At 35.5% G+C, this 26,734-nt stretch overlaps 1 protein-coding gene across 4 annotated transcripts in view; it reads right to left on the bottom strand.

Annotated features, from left to right (window-relative positions):
* GALNT13 (polypeptide N-acetylgalactosaminyltransferase 13) overlaps positions 1 to 26,734 on the bottom strand; it is a 555,106-nt gene that overhangs the window by 305,196 nt on the left and 223,176 nt on the right. For all 4 annotated transcript variants that reach the window (XM_066345193.1, XM_066345194.1, XM_066345192.1 and 1 more), the window contains exon 4: positions 24,645 to 24,813. In XM_066345193.1, the coding sequence (XP_066201290.1) occupies positions 24,645 to 24,813 (169 nt within the window). The remainder of the gene's footprint in view (positions 1 to 24,644; positions 24,814 to 26,734) is intronic.

Genomic DNA, 26,734 nt, shown 5'->3' with positions numbered 1-26,734 from the left:
TATCTGGCATGTCAAGTGGTCTGGTGCTCTTCATTACACAGAGGCTACAGCTTGATAAAAATCTTCATTTTAAGAAGAAATCTTAGAGTTGGAAGAGATGTTGGATAACATCAAGGTAAATGCTTTTATTTTATAAATAAAAAAAGAAGACCTATGGAATGTAAATGATTAACCTAAAGGAACTAGTTAGAGATATCAATTAAGAATTTCCAAATTCTTGCACAAAAATACCTTACTTTTTTTAAAATCCCAGTTTAAAATAGATATTTCAGCCCTGGCCAGTTAGGTCAGTGGTAGAGCACTGGCCCAGCTAGTGGATGTCCTAGGTTCGATTCCCAGTCAGGAGAAGGGATCATCCACTTTCTACCCTTCCCCCTTACCTTCTCTCTCCCTCTCCTGCAGCCATGGCTCAACTGGTTCAAGCATTGTCCCTGGGAGCTGAGAATAGCTCTGTTGATTCGAGCATTGGCCCCAGATGCATTTTCTGGGTGGATCCCAGTGAGTGAGCATGCAGGAGTCCACCTCCCTGTCTCCCCTCTTCTCATCTAAAAAAATATATATAGATATTTCTATTTGCCTCTATTTAACTGCCATCATTTTTACTAACTTCCAATTGCATGATCTTGTTCCTCAGAAAATTCACTTGTAATCACTATCCCTGTGCCTATGATACCTTACATGTTGTTACTACATGGACATAATTCTAAACTAAACAATATGTCCACACAAAAACTTGCACATAAATGCTTTATAGCAGTTTTATTTACAGTCGTCAAAACTTGGAAGCAACTAAAATGCCCTTCAGTAGGTGAATGGATAAATAAACTTTAGAACATCCAGACAATAGAATATTATTCAGAACTAAAATAAAGGAGCTATTAAGCCATGAAAAGACAGAGAGAGAACTTAAACACATATTACAAAGTGGAGGAGGAAAAGCTATGGAGAGAGTAAAATGATTATAGGTTGGCGAGAGTGGGAATTGGGGAGGGAGGGATGAATAGAGGAAGCACCTTTTTAGGGCAGTATACATATAGAGTATGTATATATACAGAGTATATAATATCATACAGAGCATGATATTATAATGATGAATATATATTTATCAAAACCTACAGAATTTACAAAAGCAAGGGTGAGAGCTGGACTTTGGGTGATTAAGCCTGGACTTTGGTGATTATGACGCGTCAATGCAGGTTCATCAGTGGTAATGACTGTTAATGGGAGGTGTAGGAAATGGGGAGACCATGCATATTTGGGGGCTGGGAATGGATATATGGGAAATCTCTGTTCCTTACTCTTAAGTTTTCTATAAACCTACTGCTGCTCTAAAATATATGTATATAAACTTTAAAAAGTTGCAGCAAGAATGAAAAAAATCAAAAGAACACAAATTACCTGATATTAAGTATAAAATGGACAACTGTACCAAAGAATGCACAATCCCCACCTACTGTATGTCAAATGGAACACAGCCCATGGTCACAGAGCCACCCCAGCCTATGTGTCAAGTGGACAGAAATGGTGAGGTAAATAGCAGAATACTCATACATTTAATAAATGTGGGTTGAGACATAGTGCTGTCTTTTTTAACTAATGATTTTGGAAAACTCAGCTAACCACTGCAAGTGATGATGATGATTTTTTGTACAATACAAGAAAATGAGACTCAGGGACATGAACTGGAGTGTGGTGGTTACGGAGGGTGGGGAGGAGAAGGGAGGGGGTGGGGGGGAAGGGAGGGCACAAAGAAAACCAGATAGAAGGTGACAGAAGACTCTATGACTTTGGGTGATGGATATGCAACACAATCAAATGTCAAAATAACCTGGAGATGTTTTCTCTGAACCTATGTATCCTGATTGATTAATGTTACCCCATTAAATTAAAAAAAAAGAAATGCAATAAAATATGTAAATAAGAAATATGAGTCACAGCAGGAATCACAGTAATTGCATATTAGGGTCACTATAAACATAACAAGGACAGTGTAAAATCAATTCAATATTTAAAGGTGGCACCAAATGAACACTTCTATCACTACTATTTCATCAAGGTGAAACTAATAGTCAGCCAACATATATTTTTTGGTTTATATTTTTAAGCATAGCGATAATAGGAACTTTGAATTACTGAACTTTATATCACTTTCTAGCCATGTTCTTGGTAAGACACACATTATTTATTCAATGCACAAATAGGAAAATAAATATATCCTCTTTATCAGGAAGATCCTATCTTTGTCTATCCCCTATATCATAAAAAATAAATATGAAAATGTAGCCCCAGCCAAGTTCTCCCAGAAAGGATCTGCCACAGCCAGGCTATTACTGAAACATGTGCATTCCATGTATACCTCATGTCCACCAGCCTCTTGTTTTCTGGCCCTCGGTTTAGTGATATAGTCTGTAAAGCACACAGTTGAAGCAATTCACTTCCATTAAAAACACTCACAACTGCCTGACCAGGTGGTGGTGCAGTGGATAGAGTGTTGGACTGGGATGCCGAGGACTCAGGTTCGAGACCCCGAGGTCGCCAGCTTGAGTGAGGGCTCATCTGTTTGAGCAAAGCTCACCAGCTTGGACCCAAGGTCGCTGGCTTGAGCAAGGGGTCACTTGGTCTGTTGTAGCCCCACGGTCAAGGCACATATGAGAAAGCAATCAATGAACAACTAAGGTGTCTCAACAAGAATTGATGCTTCTCATCTCTCTTCATTCCTGTCTATTGTCTCTATCCATTCCATTCTCTGACTCTTTCTCTGTCTCTGTAAAAAAACAACAACAAAAAACAACACTCACAACTGAATTGAATCTCAGATATCTGAATTTATGTAAGACACTGAATCTTTTAGACATCTTTCTAAAAGTTATTATGTTATTTTGAAATTGTAACATGACACAGAATTTTAACAGCGAAATCGACATTTCCACATATGTACACATTGGCATTTCGTCCATCGGTAAAAATTTCTTTGTTACTTAAATTCCAGGTTTGAAAATTTTTCTCACTCAAATCCAGTTTTATGTTTGTTTGTTTGTTTGTTCATTCCTGATATAGAATATTTATTTTAGGATGAAAAAACACAAAAAAAATTTTCAAAAACTTTACACTTGTTATGTTGCTCAGCCTTATCTTTTCTTAGAACCTGATCCTCTTGGCTATAGCAAGAGCCTATTTGCTGTTGCATAATTTTCACTGTCAAAGGCAGTAAACATTTAAAGGTCTTATCTCATCCTATACCACTTGAATTACTGGAATGAAATAGCCCTATTTTTCCTTACCCCCCAATGCTACTCTCATCATTATTTATCCACTACCTTCTGGGGTTTTTTTTTATTTGAAATCAATACCACCTGTCTCAGCCACCCACTTAGTCATTCCTGTTGTTCCTACTCCCAGCACAATGCATACCAGTTTTGGAATCGCTAAAATGATACCACTGTAGGACTCACATTTCTCTTCCCTTTTACTCCAAGGTCCATTTCAATCATCACCATTCGACATGAATTGCTAGATGCCCTAAATGCAGACATATCCATTCTACTTGAATACTCATTAAAAGTATAGTCATTGGATTTCGGCTTTACATTCATTAAACAAGAAACACTGTGGCATTTCATAGATATTTATACTTCCTTTTATGTTCTCAATCTTCTTGCCATAGTCGCCTTACCACTCTAAAGATATTTCAGCATCCTTCAACCTTTCAACAAACCCAAATAACACACAGGGACCTCACAGGAAAAGTGCAGCTACGAGTTAGAGAGCTTGTACAAATTCTGGCTTTACAACATGTGTACTCTCTGTGTGTAAATTTGGATATGTAAGATGAGATAAAAAAAAAATCTTTTTTCATGTAATTTCAGCAAGTGTCAAATCTGAGTCCAGCTAGTGTATGGTAATCCAAGTTCTAAAAGACACTACTAGAAAGGTAGAAGACATGACACTGTGACTGTGACTCTGTTACCCACCTCTGTCTTCTATGAAGAAAGAATAGGAATTTGAAGAGGAGTTGAATGAAGTAAGGTAAATCAAAGGCATTGGGTATGCAGTGGTATTTCCTACCTCTAGGTCAAGGCAGAAAAATATTTCTCACTTACTAAGCCAAATATGAGATTTCAATGTATTCATTCTTAGAAACTGTGACTTTTTTTTTAAATCAGATCAGCATCTCATTCTTTGCAAGTTAACATCTGTAAGGTGTTGGTGTGGTGGCGGGGGTGGAGGAGGAGAGAAACATGTTTGCACTTTTTTGTGCGGCATGGCACCATGAGTTTCTAAAGGAAACTGGACATGGTAGAAGGTAGGTGGACTCAAGTCCTCGGAATGGGTTGTGCTATAGAACTGTCTACTGTAGCAGGGGGACCCAGAAGCAAAAGCTTGGGTGGTTAACTGCCTGAAGCAAGAACTTTGTGGAGAGGCTGAAAAAAAAGTTGGCTAGAAGTCCTTGGTCCCTGCTGGCAATTGTACAGTGAAGAAACCCCCAAAATGTCACTCAATAAGAATGAAAACATGGATGCAGCCATGTTGGAGAATGTGATGACCATATGATATTAGCCAAAAACTACTCTTTGAAAATGAGTCTACTATCTTAAAGGGGCCAGAATATTGCAGATTAGTCATCCAAAGCCTGGAAACGGAGATCTGGTAAAAAGTTTACAAAAATTTTTGAGAAAAAGCCATTTCTAATAGTTCATCTGCCCACTATTCCCCAAGTGTCTTTTACCTCCGGTTCCTTCATTAAAAAATGAGAAAAATGTCATTTATTTTTTAACCCTAATTTGAGTATTGGAGAGCAGAACTAAAGGTTGAGAATTTATAACACCTAACATAGTGAGTTGCACCATTGTTTCTCAATAAATAAAAGCTAAAAAATGGACCTCCCATGATAAATTTAAGTATTTGTTAGTTCTCTCTTAGGCATCGCTAAATTCCAACTACTTCAATTTGGCTCTGATCTTTTACAGAGCACACTATAATAACTTCGAACATTAAACTACTTCCAATTTCCCCTTTCCTTATTCTGCTCCAGGCTAGACTGTCTGGCTGGGGGAAAAAAGATAAAAATTCTAACTAAGCTCAACACATATCTACACTTCTTTCATCATGTCAGTATCCCTCTGAAAACCTGTAACAGCTTTCTTTTGAATACAAAATCAAGTTTTCTGTGTCACATTCTCTATATACTATCAGAATATAACTTATCATTCATTAATTTTTAAGTGCACTCAACAAATATTTCAGTATCTACCATATAGTAGAATATCTTCTAAGAGATTCTTGGAATATAACAGAGAATAAAATATAGAACTATTTCTCATTAAATGAATTTATGTTCTAGGGGAGGAAGCAGACAACAAAGAAGATAAGTAAAATACACTCTTTTTTTAGGTAGCCGGTAGGATAGAGGAGAGAAGTAATGCAGAGAGATAGAAAGTGTCATGAGTGGTTGTAATTTTATATAATGTGGTCAGGGAAAACCTCAGAGAGGGGGTGACATTTGAGTAAAGACCGTGAAGGGAAGGGAACAAACCATGTGGATATTCTGGGAATAAACATCCCAGGAAGAGGGAATAGAAACTTCAAAAGCCCTAAAGTGGTCATATTCTTGGTATGTTCTTGGAACTGCATGAGAAAGTGGGTGAGCACTAACAATATGAGAGAAGAAATAGAAAGACAGATCATGCAGATTTTTATAGGAGATTAAAAGGACTTTGGCTTTTACACTAAAGGAAATGCAAAGCACTGAAGAGGTTTAAGAAAAGTAGTAGCTCAAACTGACCTATAGTCTAATCTCTAATGGGATCACTCTGTTCTGTTGATCAGAAACTGTAGGTGCAAAAGGAAGAGTAAAAAATGAAACTTACTATTTAAGAGGTGACTACAGTAACTCATGTGAAAGATATTGGTTGCTTGGAATAAGGTAATAGCAGTGGAGATGAGAATAGCTAATATTTTGAATTTACTGATGTCAAATGTGAGTTTCAAGAGAAAAAAAGAGTTCAAATGAGCATCCATGGTTTGGTACAAGCAACTGGAAAAATGGACCTTCTATTTCCTAAGGTGATAAACTCCATGAAAAAAAAGAGGTTTTATGAATACTATCAAGTGATGAGTTTTAAACATGTTAAGATTCACATAAGTATTAGATAGTCAAATGGAAATATCAAGAACCCTGTGGTTAATCAATTCTGAATATTAGGGGAAAAGTCTAGACTAAAGATTGAGATAATATTTAAAATAAAGAGACTATTTGAAATTACCAAGATAGAGTGCTGACAGAAAATTGACCAGTTCCAAGGACTTATGCTTGGGACTTACCAATATTTCAAAGTTAGGGAGAAGAAATGACTCTAACAAATAACAAAGAGAAGAAATGGGCCATAGTGCTACAAGAAAATTAGGACAACATAGTGACTTGAAAGTCAAGTGAAAAATTGGTTTCAAAAAAGAGATACAAATCAACTGTATCAAATTATACAGATAGCTCAAGAAATACAAGAACTGAGAATTGCCTATTAAATTTATCAATAAATGGTGCTGAGAAAATTGGAAGGCCAATGCAAAAGAATGAAATTTGACTACACTTTGTTCCCCTGTACAAATAATAATTCAAAATGGATCAAAGACCTAAATATAATATCTGAAACAATAAATTACATAGAATAAAACATAGGTATTAAACTCTCGGACCTTGGCCATAGAGAACAATTTATGAATGTGACTCTAAAGGCAAGGAAAGTAAAGGCAACAATAAATGAATGGGACTAACTAAAATGTTTCTACACAGCAAAAGAAACCTACAATAAAACAAAAAGGCAGTCAACCAAATAGGTGATATTATAAACAACAGTTCTGATTAGGGGTTAATATCCAAAATATACAAAGAACTCTCAAAACTCAGCAACAAACAAGCAAACAATCCAGTTAAAAAATGGAAAGAGCACCTGAACAGACACTCCTCCTAATAAAATATATAAATGGCCAACAGATTTATGAAAAGATACTCATTTACACTAGCTATTAGAGAAAAGCAAATCAAAACTACAATGAGATACCACCTCGCGCCTGTTAGATTGGCTGTTATCAACAAGACAGGTAATAACAAGTGTTGGAGAGGCTGTGGAGAAAAAGGAACCTTCATTTGTGGCTGGTGGGAATGTAAACTGATACAGGTATTATGATAGAAAGTATGATGTTTCCTCAAAAAAATAAGAATAGAATTATCATATAACCCAGCAATCCCTCTACTGGGTATCTACCCAAAAAACTTGAAAACATTGGTACGTAAAGACACATGCAGCCCCATGTTCATTGAAGCATTATTCACAGTGGCCAAGACATGGAAAAAACTAAAGTGTCCCTCAATAAAGGATACATGGAATACTACTCAGCCATTAGAACTGATGACATGGGTGGACCTTGAAAACATTAAACTAAGTGAAATAAATAAATCAGAAAATGCTAAAAACTAGGTAATTTCACACACAGGTGGAATATAAAACAGACTCATGAACCTAGATAAAAGTGAAGTGATACTAGAGGGAGGAGGTTTAGGAGAAGGAGATGAAGGGAGTCAAGAGGGACAAATATACGGTAATGGAAAATGATTTGACACTGGTTGATGGGCACACAACACAATCAAGAGTTCAAATGCTATAGAAATATTTACCTGAAACCTCTGTATTCTTACTGATCAATGTCACCCCAGTAAATTGAATTTTCTAAATAAAATTAAACAAATAAATTGAGCAATATAGGGATCATTAGTGACTTTGGCAAGAACAGTTTTGTGGGGATTAAAGGTAACTGAAGTGGATTTTAAGATAAAATGGAGGTGGGATGTTGTTCAAGACAGGGAGTCTAGCCAATTCTTTCCTAAAGGTTTGAACAAAAAGAGAAGAGAAATGGATGTATCTGTAAGGAGAGGTGTTGTTTATGAATCCGAAAGGAGAAGTGTTTGTACGTTTGGTTTTAAGGGAGAATAAACAATATATTTGCATACTGTTAGTAAAACCCAAGAGATCAAAGAATTGATGACTGAACAGGGAGGCAGAATTGTTAGAACAATGTGTCTGAGTAATTAAGAGGGGATGGTATCTGGTGTGCATTAGATGAGCTGGTTGTGATTAGAGTATGGGCAATGCATTCATAGTAATAGGGGGGAAAGTGGAGTATGAAGGTACAAATGAAAGTAAAGGGGTAGATGCGATAGTGGGACTGGGACAAGTGGAGATTTTTATCTCTTGCTTTTCTTTTTCTCAAAATAGAAAGTAAGATCATAGTTGACAGTACAGATTAAAAAGAACATATTGGAGGTGTGAATGAAGTGTTCAAATTATGAAATAGTAACTGATAAAGTGGAAGTGAGGATAAGAGAAAGGTCATACAATTGATGGTCAACAATAAGGTCCTCCTTGAGGATAGGAATCAGGACTGTATGAGTCAGCATAACAGAATAACTACATGAGCAATCCTTAAAATAAGCTCACTATTATATTACATCAGTCTCTTCAACAGGCAATTAATCATACCAAATTATGCATCTCCTCATCTTTTTTCTCCCATTTGAAATCTCTGCGTTCTCCCTTATACCCCTATGCCCCACATAATTATTCAAGGGCTAACCCATGGTTCAAGTGTTCTATAAAGCTTTTAGTAACATAACTCTCTTATTACATTCTTTTCCTCTGTGACATTCATTGATGTTCTGTAATGGCTCACAGCACATACTGGGAGTTATACTGTCTGGATTCAAATATTAGCTGCATACCCTTAGTGAAGTTCCTTAACCTCTTGAATATTTTTCCTCATTCATAAGACAAATACAACAAAATACAGGATATTTTTTTGAGAATCTCATGAAATAATACAGGTGAACCTTTTAATGCAATGCTCACTCCAAAGTAAGTTCAACAAATGCTATTAGCTACATTTACTATTACAAAAATTTTAATTTATGTATATTAATTCATGGGATAAAAATATTTTCCTAATCGCTGTATTATGTACGGTCATTAAAGATAGGAACTGTGTGCTATAATTGCTTTTATATTTCCCACAAAATGCTGGTTAGAAAGGAGACCCTAAGGTAAGGATTTATGAAATTGAATTTTACTTATTAACTTATATTGTAAAATTTAACTTTATCTTACATATCATAATGATAAAATAATTATTTTATACTGGATCTTGCCATTCAAATTTCATATAACATCATCTTAAAATAATAATCTTCTTATAAAGTATAACCAGACATCTCTGTATGACCTTTTAGTAAAAATGTCTCTGTCTTATCTATGCAATCATTACTTAAAAAGAAAAAGACATAAAAGGAACAGAATAATGCCTTTTCTGAGGAGAAAAAATAAAGCAAGACACATTAATGCTATAGAGAAATGCATAGTAAAAAACAGACTTTTACATATATATGTCTATCCTAAAATTATAACCATTCATATATTCCATATATTTCAAGATAGACTTAGAATGTACTTAATAAAATTTATTTATTTTTAACATTACTTGTAATATATGTAAAGTGACAAAATTACATAGCAATATTAAGATATTAAAAATAAGAATCTAAGACCAAAACAAATTTTCTCACTTAAAAAGAAATTATAATTCAGATAATTACTTCTAGAGGACATTATGCAAGGTCATGGAATATTAATTACAATATACAATGAGAATTTTTAGACATATTCCATCATCTCCCATGTCAATAAATCTGTGTCTTACTGTCATGGATTAAGCTACATTAACTATGAAATCAAATTCTTCCTCAGCACAATAACGTTGTAAATTACATTAGAACAATTTAACCTCCTCTTAAGGCACTGATATGTGTACAGAAAACATCTGTCCATGGAAAAAAGAGTGAGGAAGAATTTTATACAGAAGTCAAATATTCCTTTCCCATAAGATTTTTTCTAGGAATAGTAAAACTATAAGCTTTCTTAGGTTGAATCAAATTGCAGATGTTAAGAAACCATCTTTACTTTTTAAATTAGATTTCTTCTGTATGGTAAGGAGAAAAAACTACACACTTTAACCACAGAATCTACTTCCAAAGGCCAATTTTAGAAATATTAGAATCACATTTTTTTAATATTTTATTTATTCATTTTAGAGAGAGAAGAGAAAGAGAATAAGAGAGAGAGAGAGAGAGAAGAGGGAGGAGCAAGAAGCTTCAACTTCCATATGTTGACCAGGCAAGCCCAGGGTTTTGAACCGGTGACCTCCATGTTCCAGGTCAACGCTTTATCCACTGTGCCACTACAGGTCAGGTAGAATCACATTTTTAAAAATTACATTTTCCCCAATTATGCTACCAATGTACAAATAAATGCAGCATTAATTTCACAAAGAAATATGAAATGAGAATATTAATTGGATTCCTGATCTCTGTTCTACATCTTTTCTTCTTAATTTGAGATATCCTAAAACTTTAATATGCTGGCAAAATTTTTGCCTATAAGGATAACAATAATGTCTACAAAATTTAGATTTATCTACTGTGCACAAGTGTGGAAGCAATTTCACTACCCATATTGAAAGTGCACTTAATTATGTTCCTGTGTGTGAGTAACTGCAGGGGCACTTACATTTTGCAGGCGTTTGATGTTGTGACACCACAGACTCAAGCACCTGGGGTTTGGATCCACTCAATGAGCAGCAAGAGGGAATGGTAAACCACCATTGCATTTTCTTTTCTTATTCTCTTTGTTCCTTCTTTTGTTTTATCTGAAAACTCTCAAGGAACAGCCCAAAATGAAACATGAACTAGTGCTGTGAGGAGACTCCCAGGTTGGAAAGCACTCAGTTACTGGGAAAGAGCAGAGAACAAGTACAAATACCACTGCTGCTAAAGATGCAACTAGACCAAAGCCAGAAAGACAATTAGCAGCTGATGTGCACAAAGGTCAATGCTGCACAACTCATTAAACTGGAACATGAAACATGAGAATCATGACTCAAGCCAAACTGGAAATCATAAAGCAAAAAATGGAATGCCTAGATATTATACTTGGTGTTAGTGAGCTAAAATGGACTCAGATGGGACACTTACAGTCTGACAACTACAAAGTGTTCCACTCTGGAAATGAAAATCTCAGAGGAAACAACGTGATTAAACAATGAAGCGAGATGTGACACCAGCAGACAGGGACTACAGTGCCCAGGTGAGACTGAATAATATCTATCAGACTTTTAGAGAAATTTGTCAACATAACCATCATTGAAGTCTATCCTTGAACTACAGAGGCTAAAGAAGAAAAAATTGAGGGCTTTTGTGCTAGTATACAAGAAGAAACTTATCACACACCAAAATAATACATGTTGGTAATTATAGTTGACTGGAACACAAAAATAGGAAATAAAGCAGAATCAAATGTCATCAGAAAATTTGGACTAAGAGGTCAGGAATGAAGCAGAGGATCAGTTCATGGATTTCTTCAAAGCCAAATAGTTCTCCATAGTAAACACATGTTTCAAACAACCAAACAGAATACTGTCTGCATGGACATCTCCAGAAGGCCAATATAGAAATCAAACAGGCTATGTAGTTGGAAGCAGGGAATGGAGCAGCTATACTCACTATGCCAAATGAGACCAGGAGCAGATTATGGCACTGATCATGAAACTGTTAATATCAAACAATAGAGTAAAGTTGAAGAAGGTAACTGAAAGAATCATAGTGTCCAAACATAATATAAATGACAATCCTGATGGACTTAAAGGTCACATAAAAACAGACTTGCATTGTTAAACTTAACTGGACAAGAAACAGAAAACCTGTGAACTGAAACTAAAAATATTAAGAAATAATGCCAAAAGATGATATCAGAAGTAAAAAGGAAGGAAAATTTGAGATATATGACAAAATAAACTAAAAATTGCTAAATGGTGAGAGGCAGAAGTTAAGTGTGTCAAAAGCAGAGTTAGAATCCTGAATGTAGATTTTCAATAACTATCACATAGAGACAAAAAGAACTATTACAATAGCCAATGTAAGAAAATAGTGGAAAACACACACATATGCACACACAAACAAAAACAAGAGATCTCTTCCAGAACAAATATGGAAAACAAGACTATGACCTCCATACCAGAAATGTTGGACATAGTATCCCAGTCTTTAAGAAAGGAGATGCCAGCCTTACCAGGAGGTAAGAGTTGCAGTGGATAGAGTGTCAGATTGGGACACAGAGGACCTAGGTTCAAAACCTGAGGTTGCCGGCTTGAGCGTGGGCTCATTTGGCTTGAGCACGGACTCACCAGCTTGAAAGCAGGTTGGGTCATTGGCTTGAGCATGGAATCATAGACATGACTCCATGGTCGCTGACTTGAACCCAGGGTCACTGGCTTGAGCAAGGGGTCACTCACTCTGCTGTAGCTCCCAGTCAAGGCACATATGAGAAAGCAATCACTAAACAACTAAGGAGCTGCAACAAAGAATTGATGTTTCTCATCTCTCTCCCTTCCTGTCTGTCTGTCCCTATCTGTCCCTCTCTCTTTCTCTGTCACAAAATAAAAAAAAATAGAAAGGAGATACCGAGGAGTGCAATAACTACAAGACCATCACTCTAATTTCCCACACAAACAGAGTGATGCTCAAGGTGATGCAACAAAGGCTTCTAGTGTATGGAGCTAGAAATGAGATGTTGAAGTTAGATTCAGGAAATAAGATGCAATGGAGATCTAACTACAAGAATTCACTGGCTATTGGAGTGGTCTGAAGAATTTTAGGACAGTCTCTGTTTACTGATAATAATCCTTTGACTGTGTGAATCATAGAAAGCTATTGGTTGCTCTGAAAAAAAATGGGCATGCCTCAGCACTTGATTTTCCTGATGCTTAATTGGTATTGTGGACAGGAAGCCACTGTCAGGACAGAATATGGACACAGAATGGTTTTTGTAGGCAAAGATGTCAGACAAGGATGCATTTTATCTTCCTACTTATTTAATCTGTAGGCAAAACATATCATATAAAACACTGGAAGGTGAGGTAAAAATTTGGTGGAAGAAATATCAATAATTTAAGATATACAGATGACAGCACCTTACTGGCAGAAAGTAACTGATTTGAAACAACTTCTGATGAAAATGAAAGAAGACAGTGTCAAAGTAGGACTGCATTTGAACATCTGCAAGACAAAATCAGGACTAAAGAAAAACACTTTAACACTGACATAGAAGAAACTGAAATTGTTAAAAATTTTGCTGAACCTGGGTTCTGTCAGCAATTCAAATGGACACTGCAACCAAAAAATCAAGAGAAGACTGACTTGAAAGGGCAGCAATGGAACAGTTAGGAAAGATCAAGAACAAAAATGTGTCATCAGAGACCAAGGATAAGATCATCCACAGCCTTGTATGCCCATAATGGATGTACAAATGCAAATGGTTGAACAGTAGATAAGACTAATATGAAAAAAATCAGTTGATTCACTTGAAATAAGGTACTGGAAGAGAATTCTGTGTATATTCTCGACTATCAGAATGACAATCAAGTAGGTCCTAGAGTAAGTTAAGCCTGAATATCATTGGAGGCAAAATGACTTTGGGCACATCATAAAAGCCAGGATGTTTTTGTTTGCTTGTTTGCTATTTAATGCTAGGAAAAATAGAAGGCAGCAGGAAAAGACAAAGACAAAATATGGATTGATTCCATAAAAGAAGCCATAAGCATGAGTCTACAGGAGCTGAGCAGAGCTGGTAAGGAATGATCATTGTGGACTTCACCCATTCATAGGGTCACCCAGAGTTGGAGCCAACTCAATGGCATGTAACACACACAGTGTATGTGTGTGCGTGAATGTGTGTGTATAAAATAGCAATACTACCAATCACCTATTCTTGAGATCATTTCTACTTACAGGACCTTTTCCTCCTCTTTTTTTGCTTCAGCCTTAAAACACAAATATACTTACACACAAAGACATACCCACAGAAACAGATACAATTGGAAATTAAATCACATGTCCAACCCTCCTGAAGCTATCCTGAGTTTGGTGTTTATCTTTTCCCTTCATTTTAATTTATTACTACTCTTTGCTTTATATTTCTAAGGAAATTATCCTAGATAATTTCTTATCTAATAATATTTATGTGAAGCTAATAGCCAATAGGGAATCCTAGTAAATTTGGGCTTCTGTTTTGTTTTGTTTTTTATAATGTCTGCTATATAAAACTGCAGGCATGTCTCTTTATAAATATAATTTCCTTCATGGCATATTTCTGCTCCAACACCTCCTAACTGTGTGCGTATTCTGCTCCAACACCTCCAACACCTGCCTATTGTAACATGTCTAAACAAAGGCAAAAGCATTGTAAGATTCTTCACCATCCTTAAGGCCTATGACCCAAAATGCCTACTTACAGAAACTTTCCATTATAGCTGGACTATCTCCTCTCAAGGCCTCCTATACTTTCTGTCTAAACAATATAACCTTCCTTTATTCCTCAATTATATAAAATTTCCACATTGAATAATTGCTTTCCCTATTTTTCACAATATTTTTTGTATTTTAAGAACTAGATCTATCACATTTTATTGATATAAGCTCTGATGTTCACTGATAATTTTAAAAATAAACATTTCTGTTCCAAATTATATGGAATCAAATATGGGAAAGAAAAAGATAGAAATATAATAAAACATTCATTTCCACAATGGTTGGTATATATAAAACCCCTTTAGTCTAAAATAACTGAAGTAATAATTATGTAAACAAAAATATGATTACCATAGTAGATTTATAAAATAAGACTAAATTCTATGCTTTCTCAATTAGAGTTTGAAAAACAAAGGAAAAAAATATAATTGGTCAACTTGACTATATAGACCCTTAAGAGTACAAGTGAAATAATAGCCAGGGTACATACTGATGTTAACTATATTCCATGTTCTTAACAAGTAGTTTTATTGGCTCTGCTCTAACCATACTGGCTAGTTCCTTAAACACTTTCCTTCCTGCACAGAAAATTATTTCCTTTTTGTCTAAGCTTGGTTTCATACACAACCACACAATAAAGCCTAGCTCCAAATATACCCTCTTATAAATCTTTTCCTTTACTTTGTCTCTCACAATAGTTCTTCTAAACTCCTACTTCCATGTACTACAATATTTTAGCACTTTCTGTCTTACATGCATAATGATCTGTAATGAAGAACTGTGTCTCTTAATTTTTCATGGGTACAAAATTAATCTTGGTAAGTACAAATATTAAAATAGTGAAGTATTTGTTTTATGAAAAGATGAGGCTGTCAATGACTGCTGAAAGCTTTGTCTGCTGTTCTGGAAAGAAAGTACCTACCATTTTAAAAAGTTCAAAGAGCAAGCGGTAGAGCGTCGGCCTAGCGTGCGGAGGACCCGGGTTCGATTCCTGGCCAGGGCACACAGGAGAAGCGCCCATTTGCTTCTCCACCCCTCCACCACGCTTTCCTCTCTGTCTCTCTCTTCCCCTCCTGCAGCCAAGGCTCCATTGGAGCAAAGATGGCCCGGGCGCTGGGGATGGCTCTGTGGCCTCTGCCTCAGGCGCTAGAGTGGCTCTGGTCGCAACATGGCGATGCCCAGGATGGGCAGAGCATCGCCCCCTGGTGGGCAGAGCCTCGCCCCTGGTGGGTGTGCCGGGTGGATCCCGGTCGGGCGCATGCGGGAGTCTGTCTGACTGTCTCTCCCTGTTTCCAGCTTCAGAAAAATGAAAAAAAAATAAAAATAAAAATAAATAAATAAAAAATAAACTTCAAAGAGCAAAGGTGGAAGTCACGCTTCCTGATTTCAAAACTTATTACAAAGATACAATAATCAAAACAGTCTGATATTGGCATAAAAACATATAAGACCAATCAAATAGAATAAAGATCCCATAAAAAAAACCCTTAAATATACACGTCACATGATTTCCGTTAAAGGTGCCAAGCCTATACAATGAGAAAATGTCTTTTTGATAAATGTTGTTCGTAAAACTAATAACCACATAAAAAAAATGAAGTTGGACCCTTCCTTACCTTGGATCATACAAAAATAAACTCAAAATAAAACAATGACCTAAACATAGGAGGAAAAACTATAAAACCTTAAGAAGAAAATATAAGAGAAAAGCTTCATGATGTTAGATTTGGTGATAATTTCTTGTATATGACACCAGAAGGACAGGTAAAAATGGTAAAAATAAATAAACTGGACTATATCAAAATTAAAAACTTGTTTTTAATTAAAGGACGAAATCTACACAGTGACTTAAAATCAACTTATAGAATGGGAGAAAGTATTTGCATATCAAATATTTGATAAGGGGATGGTATCCAGAATATATATATAAAGAACTATAATTCAACAAGAACAGAACTCAATTAAAGCATAGCCAAAGAGCTTAATTTGATATTTATTAAAAAAAAAAGATATACAAATAGTCTAAATGCAAATGAAAGATGTTCAAGATCACTAATTATGCAAATCAAAGCTACAGTGAGATATCACCTCACACTATTCAGGCAGCTACCATAAAAAACAAAACAAAACAGAAAATAAAAAGTGTTGACAAATATATGCATAAATTGAAACCCTTGTGCACTGGCATGTAAAATGGTATAGCCTCTGTGAAAAACAGCATGGTACTTCCTCAAAAAATTAAAAATAGAATTAGCATATGATCCAGCAATTCCACTTCTAGGTATATATTCAAAATAATTGAAAACAGGGTCTCAAAGAGATATTTGTAAGTACGTGTTGATACTAGTATTATTCTCAGTAACCAAAAGGTGAAAGAAGCCAAGTGTTCTTCAGTGGATGAATCTATAAACAAAAGTGATGTGTACAAATAATGGAACGTTATGACATATGCTACAACATGGATGAACCTTGAGGACATTATACTAAGCCAGTCACAAATATGCAATACTGTATTTTTCCACTTCTATGACCTACTAACAGTCGTCATATTCAAAGACAGAAATTAGAATGTTAATTGCCAGAGACTAGAGATAGGAAGCAATGTGGAGTTATTAACAGGCTTAGAGTTTCAGTTTTACAATTTGAAAAGAATTCTGAAGATTGGTTATATACAATGATGTTAATATACTTGTATGGGAAAAGGCAAAACCTTTCCTCTATTCTCATGGATTTTGTACTTGGAGCCTACAAATTTAACTGTCAAAAAAAGGGTAACAGGAGAGAAGGCATATAGATTTTATTTGATGTTAATATTTTGGGGCCCTGGCTTATTGGCTCTGTGGTAGAGCATCGGCCCAGCATGTGAATGTCCTAGGTTTGATTCCTGGTCAGGACACATAGGAGAAGCACCTATCTGCTTCTCCACCCCTCTCTGCCCTTCTCTCTCTCTCTTCTCCTTCCACAGCCATGGCTCAACTGGTTGGAGCACATATCCTGGGCCCTGAGGATGGCTCTATGGAGCTTCCACCTCAGGTGCTAAAAATAGCCCAGTTGTGAGTGTGGCCTAAGATGGGCAGAGCATAGGCCCCAGACTGGGGTTGCCTGGTGGATCCCAGTCCAGGCGCATGCAGGAATCTGTCTGTCGATCTTCCCCTCCTCACACTTGGAAAAGAAAAGGAAAAAAAATTAATTAAAAAATATATTTTGGTTTTTATGTATATGAAGACCTTCAGAGAAAATAAAAGAAGACAAAGAAGACTCAAAGAAGTGGTTAATCTTCAGTGCTTGGATATCATTTTAATTACAGTGATAAAATGTAGAGAAGAGACAATACAGAAAAGGTGTCTGGGTAGTAAAATGTGGGAAAACAAATATATAGGAAAACTAATAGAAGATAAGGGTTATTTAGTAAGGTGTAGATTAGGCAGAGTCCTCTCAGCACCATATGTATGTCCAGTGATAAAGGGAACAACCAATGCTGTTCCCTCCCTGGTTCAAGAAAGAGAGACACCTCACCAGGTAAATTTATGCCTTGCTTATATGCACATAGGGAGAGAAGAGAACTTTGTGTCTGTTTTTTCTCAATTGCCTTCAGTTCAAATCATCTTTATGCCAAAGTGGTATATTTGGGGCTGGTATATTCTGATCCCCTTCATATTTAACACTAATAAACCATATAGTTAAAACTGTTCAGATGATAGTTGTTATATTTTGAATATTTGTTACAATGTTAAAAAATTAAAGTAATAGTGTAAATGAAGTTATGCAACATTTATCCTGACCACAGAAGTGTATGAACATGTCCTAGTAATGCTTTACTCAATTTTTTTATTTGAAAGAAAAATTATAGTATAGCAGTATTATTATTGCCAAAATAATAATAATCATAGCTATCATCCTTATCATCTTCAAATATACATGTATATATATTTATATGCATACATAAACACACATATACATATATTTTACTCACCACTTTCAATTTGGGTGGTGAAATTAATTCCACACATGAGCATATTCCGTAAATCAAAGTATTATAAAAATTATCTTCACAGGCAAAATTTATGTCAGCATATAAAAGTTGTAGTAATTCTTAAATTAAAAAGAAAAGATGTGGAACAGAGATCAAAAATCCAATTAATATTCTCATTTTCTATTTCTCCTTCGTGCAATCAGTTACATTTATCACATTTTAATTCATGAGGAAGGCAATCCACATAAACAGGTACATTTATGAAATTGAGCACAGAAAAATATATACAATGGTTTGTTTCCATTTTATGTAGTAAATAAACTTTGTTTTTAAGGGAAACATATTCAGAATTTGTATGCTACTGCTCTTCTTCCACTAATAATGCAAGATGGCTAGTGCTTTTCTGTTTATCAATTTGCAAGTGTGCATACGTAAGAACTACTTATTTGGTCTACAATATAAACAGCTAAAATTAATTTCTTATTTCCTTATTTTCCCTGATTAAATACATTTAGATGCCAGCTGCATTATAACCTTCAAATAACTCAACAACAGAATTTGAAGTGCTATTAAATGTCTGAATACAAGTAAATGCTAAAGAACCTTAACATTTTTAATTCCCGCAGCTTTAAAAAAATAAACATTCACCCAATAATTACTTATAATTTCTTATTCAAAAAGAATGCAGAGTAAATGGAGAAGCTGAGTGTTTAAAAAGTTAGTTAAAAAGCATGCTTAGTATAAAAAGGAGCCTAAGGCATGAGAAAATTCACAGAATAATAATAATAATTATAAAAATTTCACTAGTAACTCAGCACAATCCTAATCTTTCCTTGTCAGTTTTGCAATTATTGCTGTGTTCATCCAATACTGTAGTTAGTTGTTTAGGTAAATACATTTCTTATATCCTCATAGTCAGTGTCTGATATATCCATTTATAGTTATTCTCAAAGCTGAGCCCGTATTAGGTAAGAGACAAAGACCTGTTGATTGGTTGATTCACTGATTATTTCATTTAATCAGTGAACTGAAACTAAAGCTTAGAAAATTAATTACTGTCTGACCAGGTGGTGGCACAGTGGATAGAGAGTCAGACTGGGAAACGAAGGACTCAGGTTCAAAACCCCGAGGTCACCAGCTTGAGCGCGGGCTCATCTGGCTTGAGAGCGGGCTCACCAGCTTGAATGCAGGGTCACTGGCTTCAGCATGGGATCGCAGACATGACCGGATGGTCGCTGGCTTGAGCCCAAAGGTCACTGGCTTAAGCAAGGGGTCACTCTCTCTGTTGCAGCCCCCCAGTCAATGCACATATGAGAAAGCAATCAATGAACAATTAAAGAGATTAAGGAGCCACAATGAAGAGTTGATGCTTTTCATCTCTCTCCCTTCCTATCTGTCTGTTGCTATCTGTCTCTCACTCTGTCTCTGATACCAAAAAAAAAAGAAATTACTCATCCAAGACCCAATAGTAAGCTATAGATATTAGATCTGTGTGTTTTGGTTCCATGTGTAGAGATTTGCCCCAAAAGAACTTGAAAAACCTCTAAAGTTGGCTTTTTGTTTTCCTTATTTATTTTGTAATTAATGGAAGAGAGCCATGGACTCACCTCACCGATTATGATCATAGGCATACCCTTTTCTCTACTTCCAGGAAAGCACAGGGCATGGGATAAATTGGCTACCAAAACCTTGCTTTAACCAAAATGTGATTGTTGCTGACTTTCATGGAAATAAAATTTAAGCACTGTTTTCAAAAAATAGTACAAAAGCCCTGGCCGGTTGGCTCAGCGGTAGAGCGTCAGCCTGGCGTGCGGGGGACCCGGGTTAGATTCCCGGCCAGGGCACATAGGAGAAGCGCCCATTTGCTTCTCCACCCCCACCCCCTCCTTCCTCTCTGTCTCTCTCTTCCCCTCCCGCAGCCAAGGCTCCAGTGGAGCAAATATGGCCCGGGTGCTGGGGATGGCTCCTTGGCCTCTGCCCCAGGCGCTAGAGTGGCTCTGGTCGCGGCAGAGCGACACCCCGGAGGGGCAGAGCATCGCCCCCTGGTGGGCAGAGCGTCCGCCCCTGGTGGGCGTGCCGGGTGGATCCCGGTCCGGCGCATGCGGGAGTCTGTCTGACTGCCTCTCCCCGTTTCCAGCTTCAGAAAAATACAAAAAAAAATAGTACAAACACGCACACGCACACACACAAACATGCATGCATGCAGCTATGCATTTACTCATTGTTTACTGTTGCTTTTATATAATTATAGTTTTATATAAATGTAATTATTTAACAACTCTGTGTATTAGTTGTTATAGGTGCTTAAGAGTCACTCAATCATGTTTAGGTGCTTAAGAATCACTCAATTTACTTATATGTACATTTCTCAAAAAGGCTTTTGCTCACTGTTCTATTCTCTATCTTTTACTTTTCCTCATCCTTTAATTTGTTCAAAGTTCAATGAAGCAAGAACTTAATGTTGTTTACTGCTATATCCCTAGCACATGGAATAGTACTTAGTACATATTATCACATTAGGTGCTCAAAAATAATGTGTTTAATATCTTTTAATAGGTTTCTTTGGTTTGGTAATTCTCATTTCTCTTTCACTCTCTAGTAACACAAAAATCTTGTGTTAAAAAATAAACAAAATTATATATACTTTCTGAAAGCAGATTCTATTCTTAAATTGAAAATATATAAATTTATAAAACTTAGGCCCTGGCTGGTTGGCTCAGCGGTAGAGCGTCGGCCTGGCGTGCGGGGGACCCTGGTTCGATTCCCGGCCAGAGCACATAGGAGAAGCGCCCATTTGGTTCTCTACCCCCACTCCCCCTTCCTCTCTGTCTCTCTCTTCCCCTTCCGCAGCCAAGGCTCCATTGGAGCAGAGATGGCCCGGGCGCTGGGGATGGCTCCTTGGCCTCTGCCCCAGGCGCTAGAGTGGCTCTGGTCGGGGCAGAGCGAAGCCCTGGAGGGGCAGAGCATCGCCCCCTGGTGGGCAGAGCGTCGCCCCTGGTGGGCGTGCAGGGTGGATCCCGGTAGGGCGCATGCGGGAGTCTGACTGTCTCTCCCCGTTTCCAGCTTCAGAAAAATACAAAAAAAAAAAAAATTTATAAAACTTAGACCCATAATTAATGAGGAAAATGATAACAATCCCCAATGCTGATGTATCAACACATCAGGTTAATAATGCTTTCCTAAAGTTGTTTTAAAAATATTTTATTGAATTTATTGGAGTTACACTGAATAGTAAAATTATATAGGCTACAAGTGTACAATTCTGTAATATATGATCTGTATATTACATTGTGTGTTTCACTAACCAATGTCAAGTCTTCTGTCACCAAGGTGGATAATGTTTTTCTCAAAGTTTTTAATCAAATTTTTAGGACTTTGCAATTTTTTTAAATTTATGGAGGATGGGTAAAAGAGAGAAGATTGGTTACATCTGGCTGGAATTTAATTTATACATATATATAGACTTCAACAAGAATCTCAGACAATGAGGGCCTTTAAGAAAGTATGACAGGTAACAAGGCCTTCAGGCGAAGATTGGTTACATCTGGCTGGAATTTAATTTATACATATATATAGACTTCAACAAGAATCTCAGACAATGAGGGCCTTTAAGAAAGTATGACAGGTAACAAGGCCTTCAGGCTCGATTGCACTTAATATATCCAACTACCATGACTATTTGTCACACAATTATTTCATGTACCTCAAAGAATTAAAGATTATATGTAAATGAATTATAAATATTAAGAAATTAAATAAAGTGAACAAGTAGATTAATATACTAAGTACTCAGGCATCTCTAGGGATGGACATTTCAGAAATTAACTTCAATTTCTCCTGATATCTCATCACAATTGCCTCCAAGTAAAAACACTTTCATCTAGTCTCTTCTCTATAAAACATAATCTATTTGTTTATATTTATTCCTCTGAAAACATAAAATATTTGTAGACTGATACAAAAGGCAAATACAACATTAAAGTAATTGGATAATTTTCTGCATTCAATTGAGCCAATTGAGGGTATATCTAGTATAATGCTGAGATATTTGAATAAATTCACTGAGCAGTGTGGATACTTTCTAAATAAATATCAACTCAAATTTTCCACTAAAGCTTTTTTAAACTAATTAATTGTGAATTTAATCTTTTTATATTGCATATAATTTAGATCAGTCATCATTAAAGCTATCTTAATGTATCCCCATTTTTTTAAGATCTAACTCTTCAAAAATTAAACAAACACCAAAATTAAAAATAAAAATGTTTCCTTCATCAAATGAGTATTAATAGATTTTGACTTCTTGTAAATAATAATTTGAATATCTGGTTCATAGTATGGTTTTCAACATTTTTTTCTAAGGCAGTCACACAACTGAGTTACTCAAGATGACCTGCAAATGTCCCCAGTGAACCTCACACACACTTGATGATTTGTCTAGGAAATTTGGATAGTACATATGTGTGTGTGTGTATTGATATATATATATATATATCTTAAATGATAGTATATATGTGGTGTGATATAAAAATGAAATGGGAAACAATTTATTTCACTAATATTATTTCACAGATTATTTGTAAAATCTCAAACTTTAAGCCATGTTATCCAGAGTAAGCATGAAAATTCATAAACTTTTTAATACTAAGCAATTTGAATCCTTAATTTTTAGATTGCTGAATCATTCCACAGTTTAAGGCTTAATTATTCAAATACTTAATATGATAAGTGATTCAAATAAGAAGATATAGCACTGGTCACAAATATTTTCAATGGCTTTTCAATGAAGACATTATTTTTTAAAAAACTATTGACTGTATACTAAAATTATTCTTACCTTAATCACCCCAGATCTGACATAAAATTTATTTATGTTCCAATAGTTGAAAATAAAGATTTTTTAAAAATTTGAACTAGTGCTTACATGGTTTTCCTGAATGCCTAATTATTACATTTAACCATTTTTATTACAATATTGTGTAAAAAACAAAGTAATAAGTGCAACATTATAACATTATAAACTCAACATATGAAATACACAAATTAATCAGAAGAATATGCTTTTGGTACTTTTTAAAATGCAGTATTTCTATATATGTAAACAAACACATACAAATATGGATAAAATGACCTAAAGTCATTTAGCCATTTGGAAAGCACAAATGTAATATTTGATGTTTAACCACTTTCTGGGGACCAAAAACATCCATAATTATAGTTATTTCTGGTTTTGTCGAGAGAGACATTCCAAAAGCATACAAGATTGTACAAACCAGTTATTTGGCTACCAAATGAACCCTTTTATAACTCAGCCCACTATCTCCATAAGGTTTTGGTTACTCTACATTGGGCTTATTTCAAGTACTTCAAAAAGGAAGAAAAAAAACAGATTCAGTATTATGATGTTAACATCACGATACCACTAATGTAATATAACCAATTATATGTGGTAAATTTTATTTACAGTAATCATAATTTTGTTGTATATAGAAAAAGTCATTACATGCTAAAAGAAAAACTATTTACATAGAAGTGTATTCTGGAAAACAGCCGTAAATGTGGAAATTTTTAAAATCTCAAAGCAAATCTTTCTCATTTCCAAGAGTTTGCTTTTTAAGAGCTATATACTAGAATAACAATACTACAAATAAATATGTAATTTTATGACATCCATTAAAAATATGCTCAACTATCTAAAGTAAAGCATGCTTACAGTTAATCACATACACATTGAATTTTTCAACTTAGTTTTCCATGCAATGTTATTATTTCCACATAATTATTTCCTCCATGGCCAATAACTGGGCATTCAAATTATAAATGGCAACATAAATTTCTGAAACCCATAATAAATAATTTTAAAGAGTCAAAGAATCACACAGGCAATTAGCTACTTTTATGTTAGAATAGCAAAGCATATAGTTTTTCAAATCAAAGTGTAAGAGCTTTGTATGATGGCAAGAAAATAATCTATTAAAGAGCATGTTTATTCTACAGAAGATAAAGTAAAGAAAAAGAAAAGAAAAAAAGTCTCATAAATAAAAACCTTTTAGGCTGTGTGCTTTGCAATTTTTTTTTTCACATAACATATTTTGCTCTGCTAAAGAAGAAAACAGTTCACATTTCTCATCATATGCATGCACAGTACTTTCTGACTATGGCACAGTTATTCAGAACCACACACTTCTAGAACATAAATTATCTGAGTTAACAGAAGGTCTGAGATATTCTGAAATATATAAGATTACATAACACACATAAACTCACCCTTCTAATCTTACATCCGGCAGACTTCTGTTAAGGGCAATCAAATCACTGGCCATAAGGTTAAACTGATTGATTTTAAACAGTTCTTTCATTTTCTCCTGGTCATCTTTAGGAATCAGCACAGCCTTTCCCATTTCTCCTGGCCCTTCTTGGTTTCTTGAAATAACAGCTATAAAACACACAAACGTAAAAACACAGATAATAAACTAAATAAATATGCCCATATGTTGAATTTGACTCTAAAGTGTATTATTTGTATACTGGCTTAATAATATATCCATCAAATATTTACCGTTTATTTACAAACCATACACTATACTAAACAACCTATTTTAATTCATTAACTCAATGTTACATGTTTTCTTTCAAGTCTAGACATATAACATGACCTTGCTAACCATTAAGTCTTAATAATCATATAATATAAACTACCAAAAGTAAAACTTCCCTCCGAAATATTTTTTTAACATACTTGTTAGATAAGATGAACTTGAACACTGGGCAGATAAAATTGTGCAAAATAAAACTTTTGAAGACAGAACCAAGATTAGTTCTTTTTTACATCAATTAATTGTTTTGAGATTTCACATACTTATGGCCATTATATCCTTGTAAAAGCAGGAAAGGTTGATAATCCTTTATCTCCATAACCAACGTGATTCCTTTGTCAAAGCATTTTCAAATAAGTAAAAAGAATTTTCATGGTGGTGACATATAATTTCAAAGGTCAAGGTACATTTGGAGACTATGTACTCCATAACTGGGACTTCACACCAATACCTTGGCTTGACTGTTTATTAGAAAGGTCAGCCTGACCAGGCAGTGGTGCAGTGGATACAGCATTGGACTAGGATAGGGAGGACCCAGGTTCAAAACCCCGAGGTCACTGGCTTGAGCGTGGGCTTACCAACTTGAGCGTGGACTCACCAGCTTGAGCACAGGGTTGCCAGCTTGAGTGTAGGATCATAGCCATGACCCCATGGTTGCTGGCTTGAGCCCAAAGATCTCTGGCTTGAAGCCCAAGGTCACTGGCTTGAGCAAATTGTCACTCACTCTGCTGTAGCCCCCGGGTCAAAGCACATACGAGAAAGCAATCAATGAACAACTAAGGTGCGCAATGAAGAACTGGTGCTTCTCATCTCTCTCCCTTCCTGTCTGTCTGTCCTTATCTGTCCCTGTCTCTGACACTCTCTCTGTCTCTCTCAAAAATAAAACAAAACAAACAAACAAACCAAAAAAACCAGAGAGAGAGAGAGCTCAGGATTCAATACACAGGCTAATGTTCTTACAATTTCCTCCGAGTAGGAACATCCTTTCTACCTATAAAATATCTGTTTCAATATATTTCTGTGTGCTGGGAGGTGCACACACATGTCTCCATGTATGTTAACATATAATAATAAGACAAGGTTCTAGTCACTCCTAATGTACCCTTAACTTATTCTTCACAATGATATTAAGTTAAAGTGAAAGAAATGTGCTTCTGGTCCTGACTTTTCCAGTATCTTTCTAAAGGATAACTCTTAACATGTTAGCCTAATGGAATTTTATTTCCAATACTTTAGAGGGAAACTATTTAAACCCAGATTACCTTAAATACTGTAGGAACTTAAAGAATATAATGTATATGAAAATAATGTCATGATATTTCATAAAATACAAATTCTGTACTAACATAATATAGTCAAGACTAAAATAAAACAATAAAAGTCTCCCTCTTGACCTTTATAATTATAAAACATCGCTAGAATTACCACTTTGGCCAGCTAATTTAGCATCATTATAATATGCCAAGGTTGTAAGTTCAATGCCCAATCAGGGCACATATAAAAATCAACCAATGCATGCATAAATGAGTGAAACAAATCGATGTTTCTCTCTCTCTCTCCTTCCCTCTCTCCAAAAATCAATAAATAAAAATTAAAAAAAAACCTGGAATTACTAGTACTAATATACAGTTGCCCTTCCAGCTGATTATTCTATGGGGAAGGCTAGTCTGACTTTGGAATGGCATGAGTCAAATTTTAAAAGAGAATGGGCATCTCTAAGGATCTTCATATATGAGTATCCGGAGAGGGTGATTAGCCTGG

This window comes from Saccopteryx leptura, chromosome 7 (genome assembly GCF_036850995.1).
Source record: "Saccopteryx leptura isolate mSacLep1 chromosome 7, mSacLep1_pri_phased_curated, whole genome shotgun sequence".
NCBI classification, from domain to species: domain Eukaryota; kingdom Metazoa; phylum Chordata; class Mammalia; order Chiroptera; family Emballonuridae; genus Saccopteryx; species Saccopteryx leptura.
The sequence above is the reverse complement of the archived record's forward strand: the minus strand, read 5'-3'. Positions and strand labels throughout refer to the sequence as shown.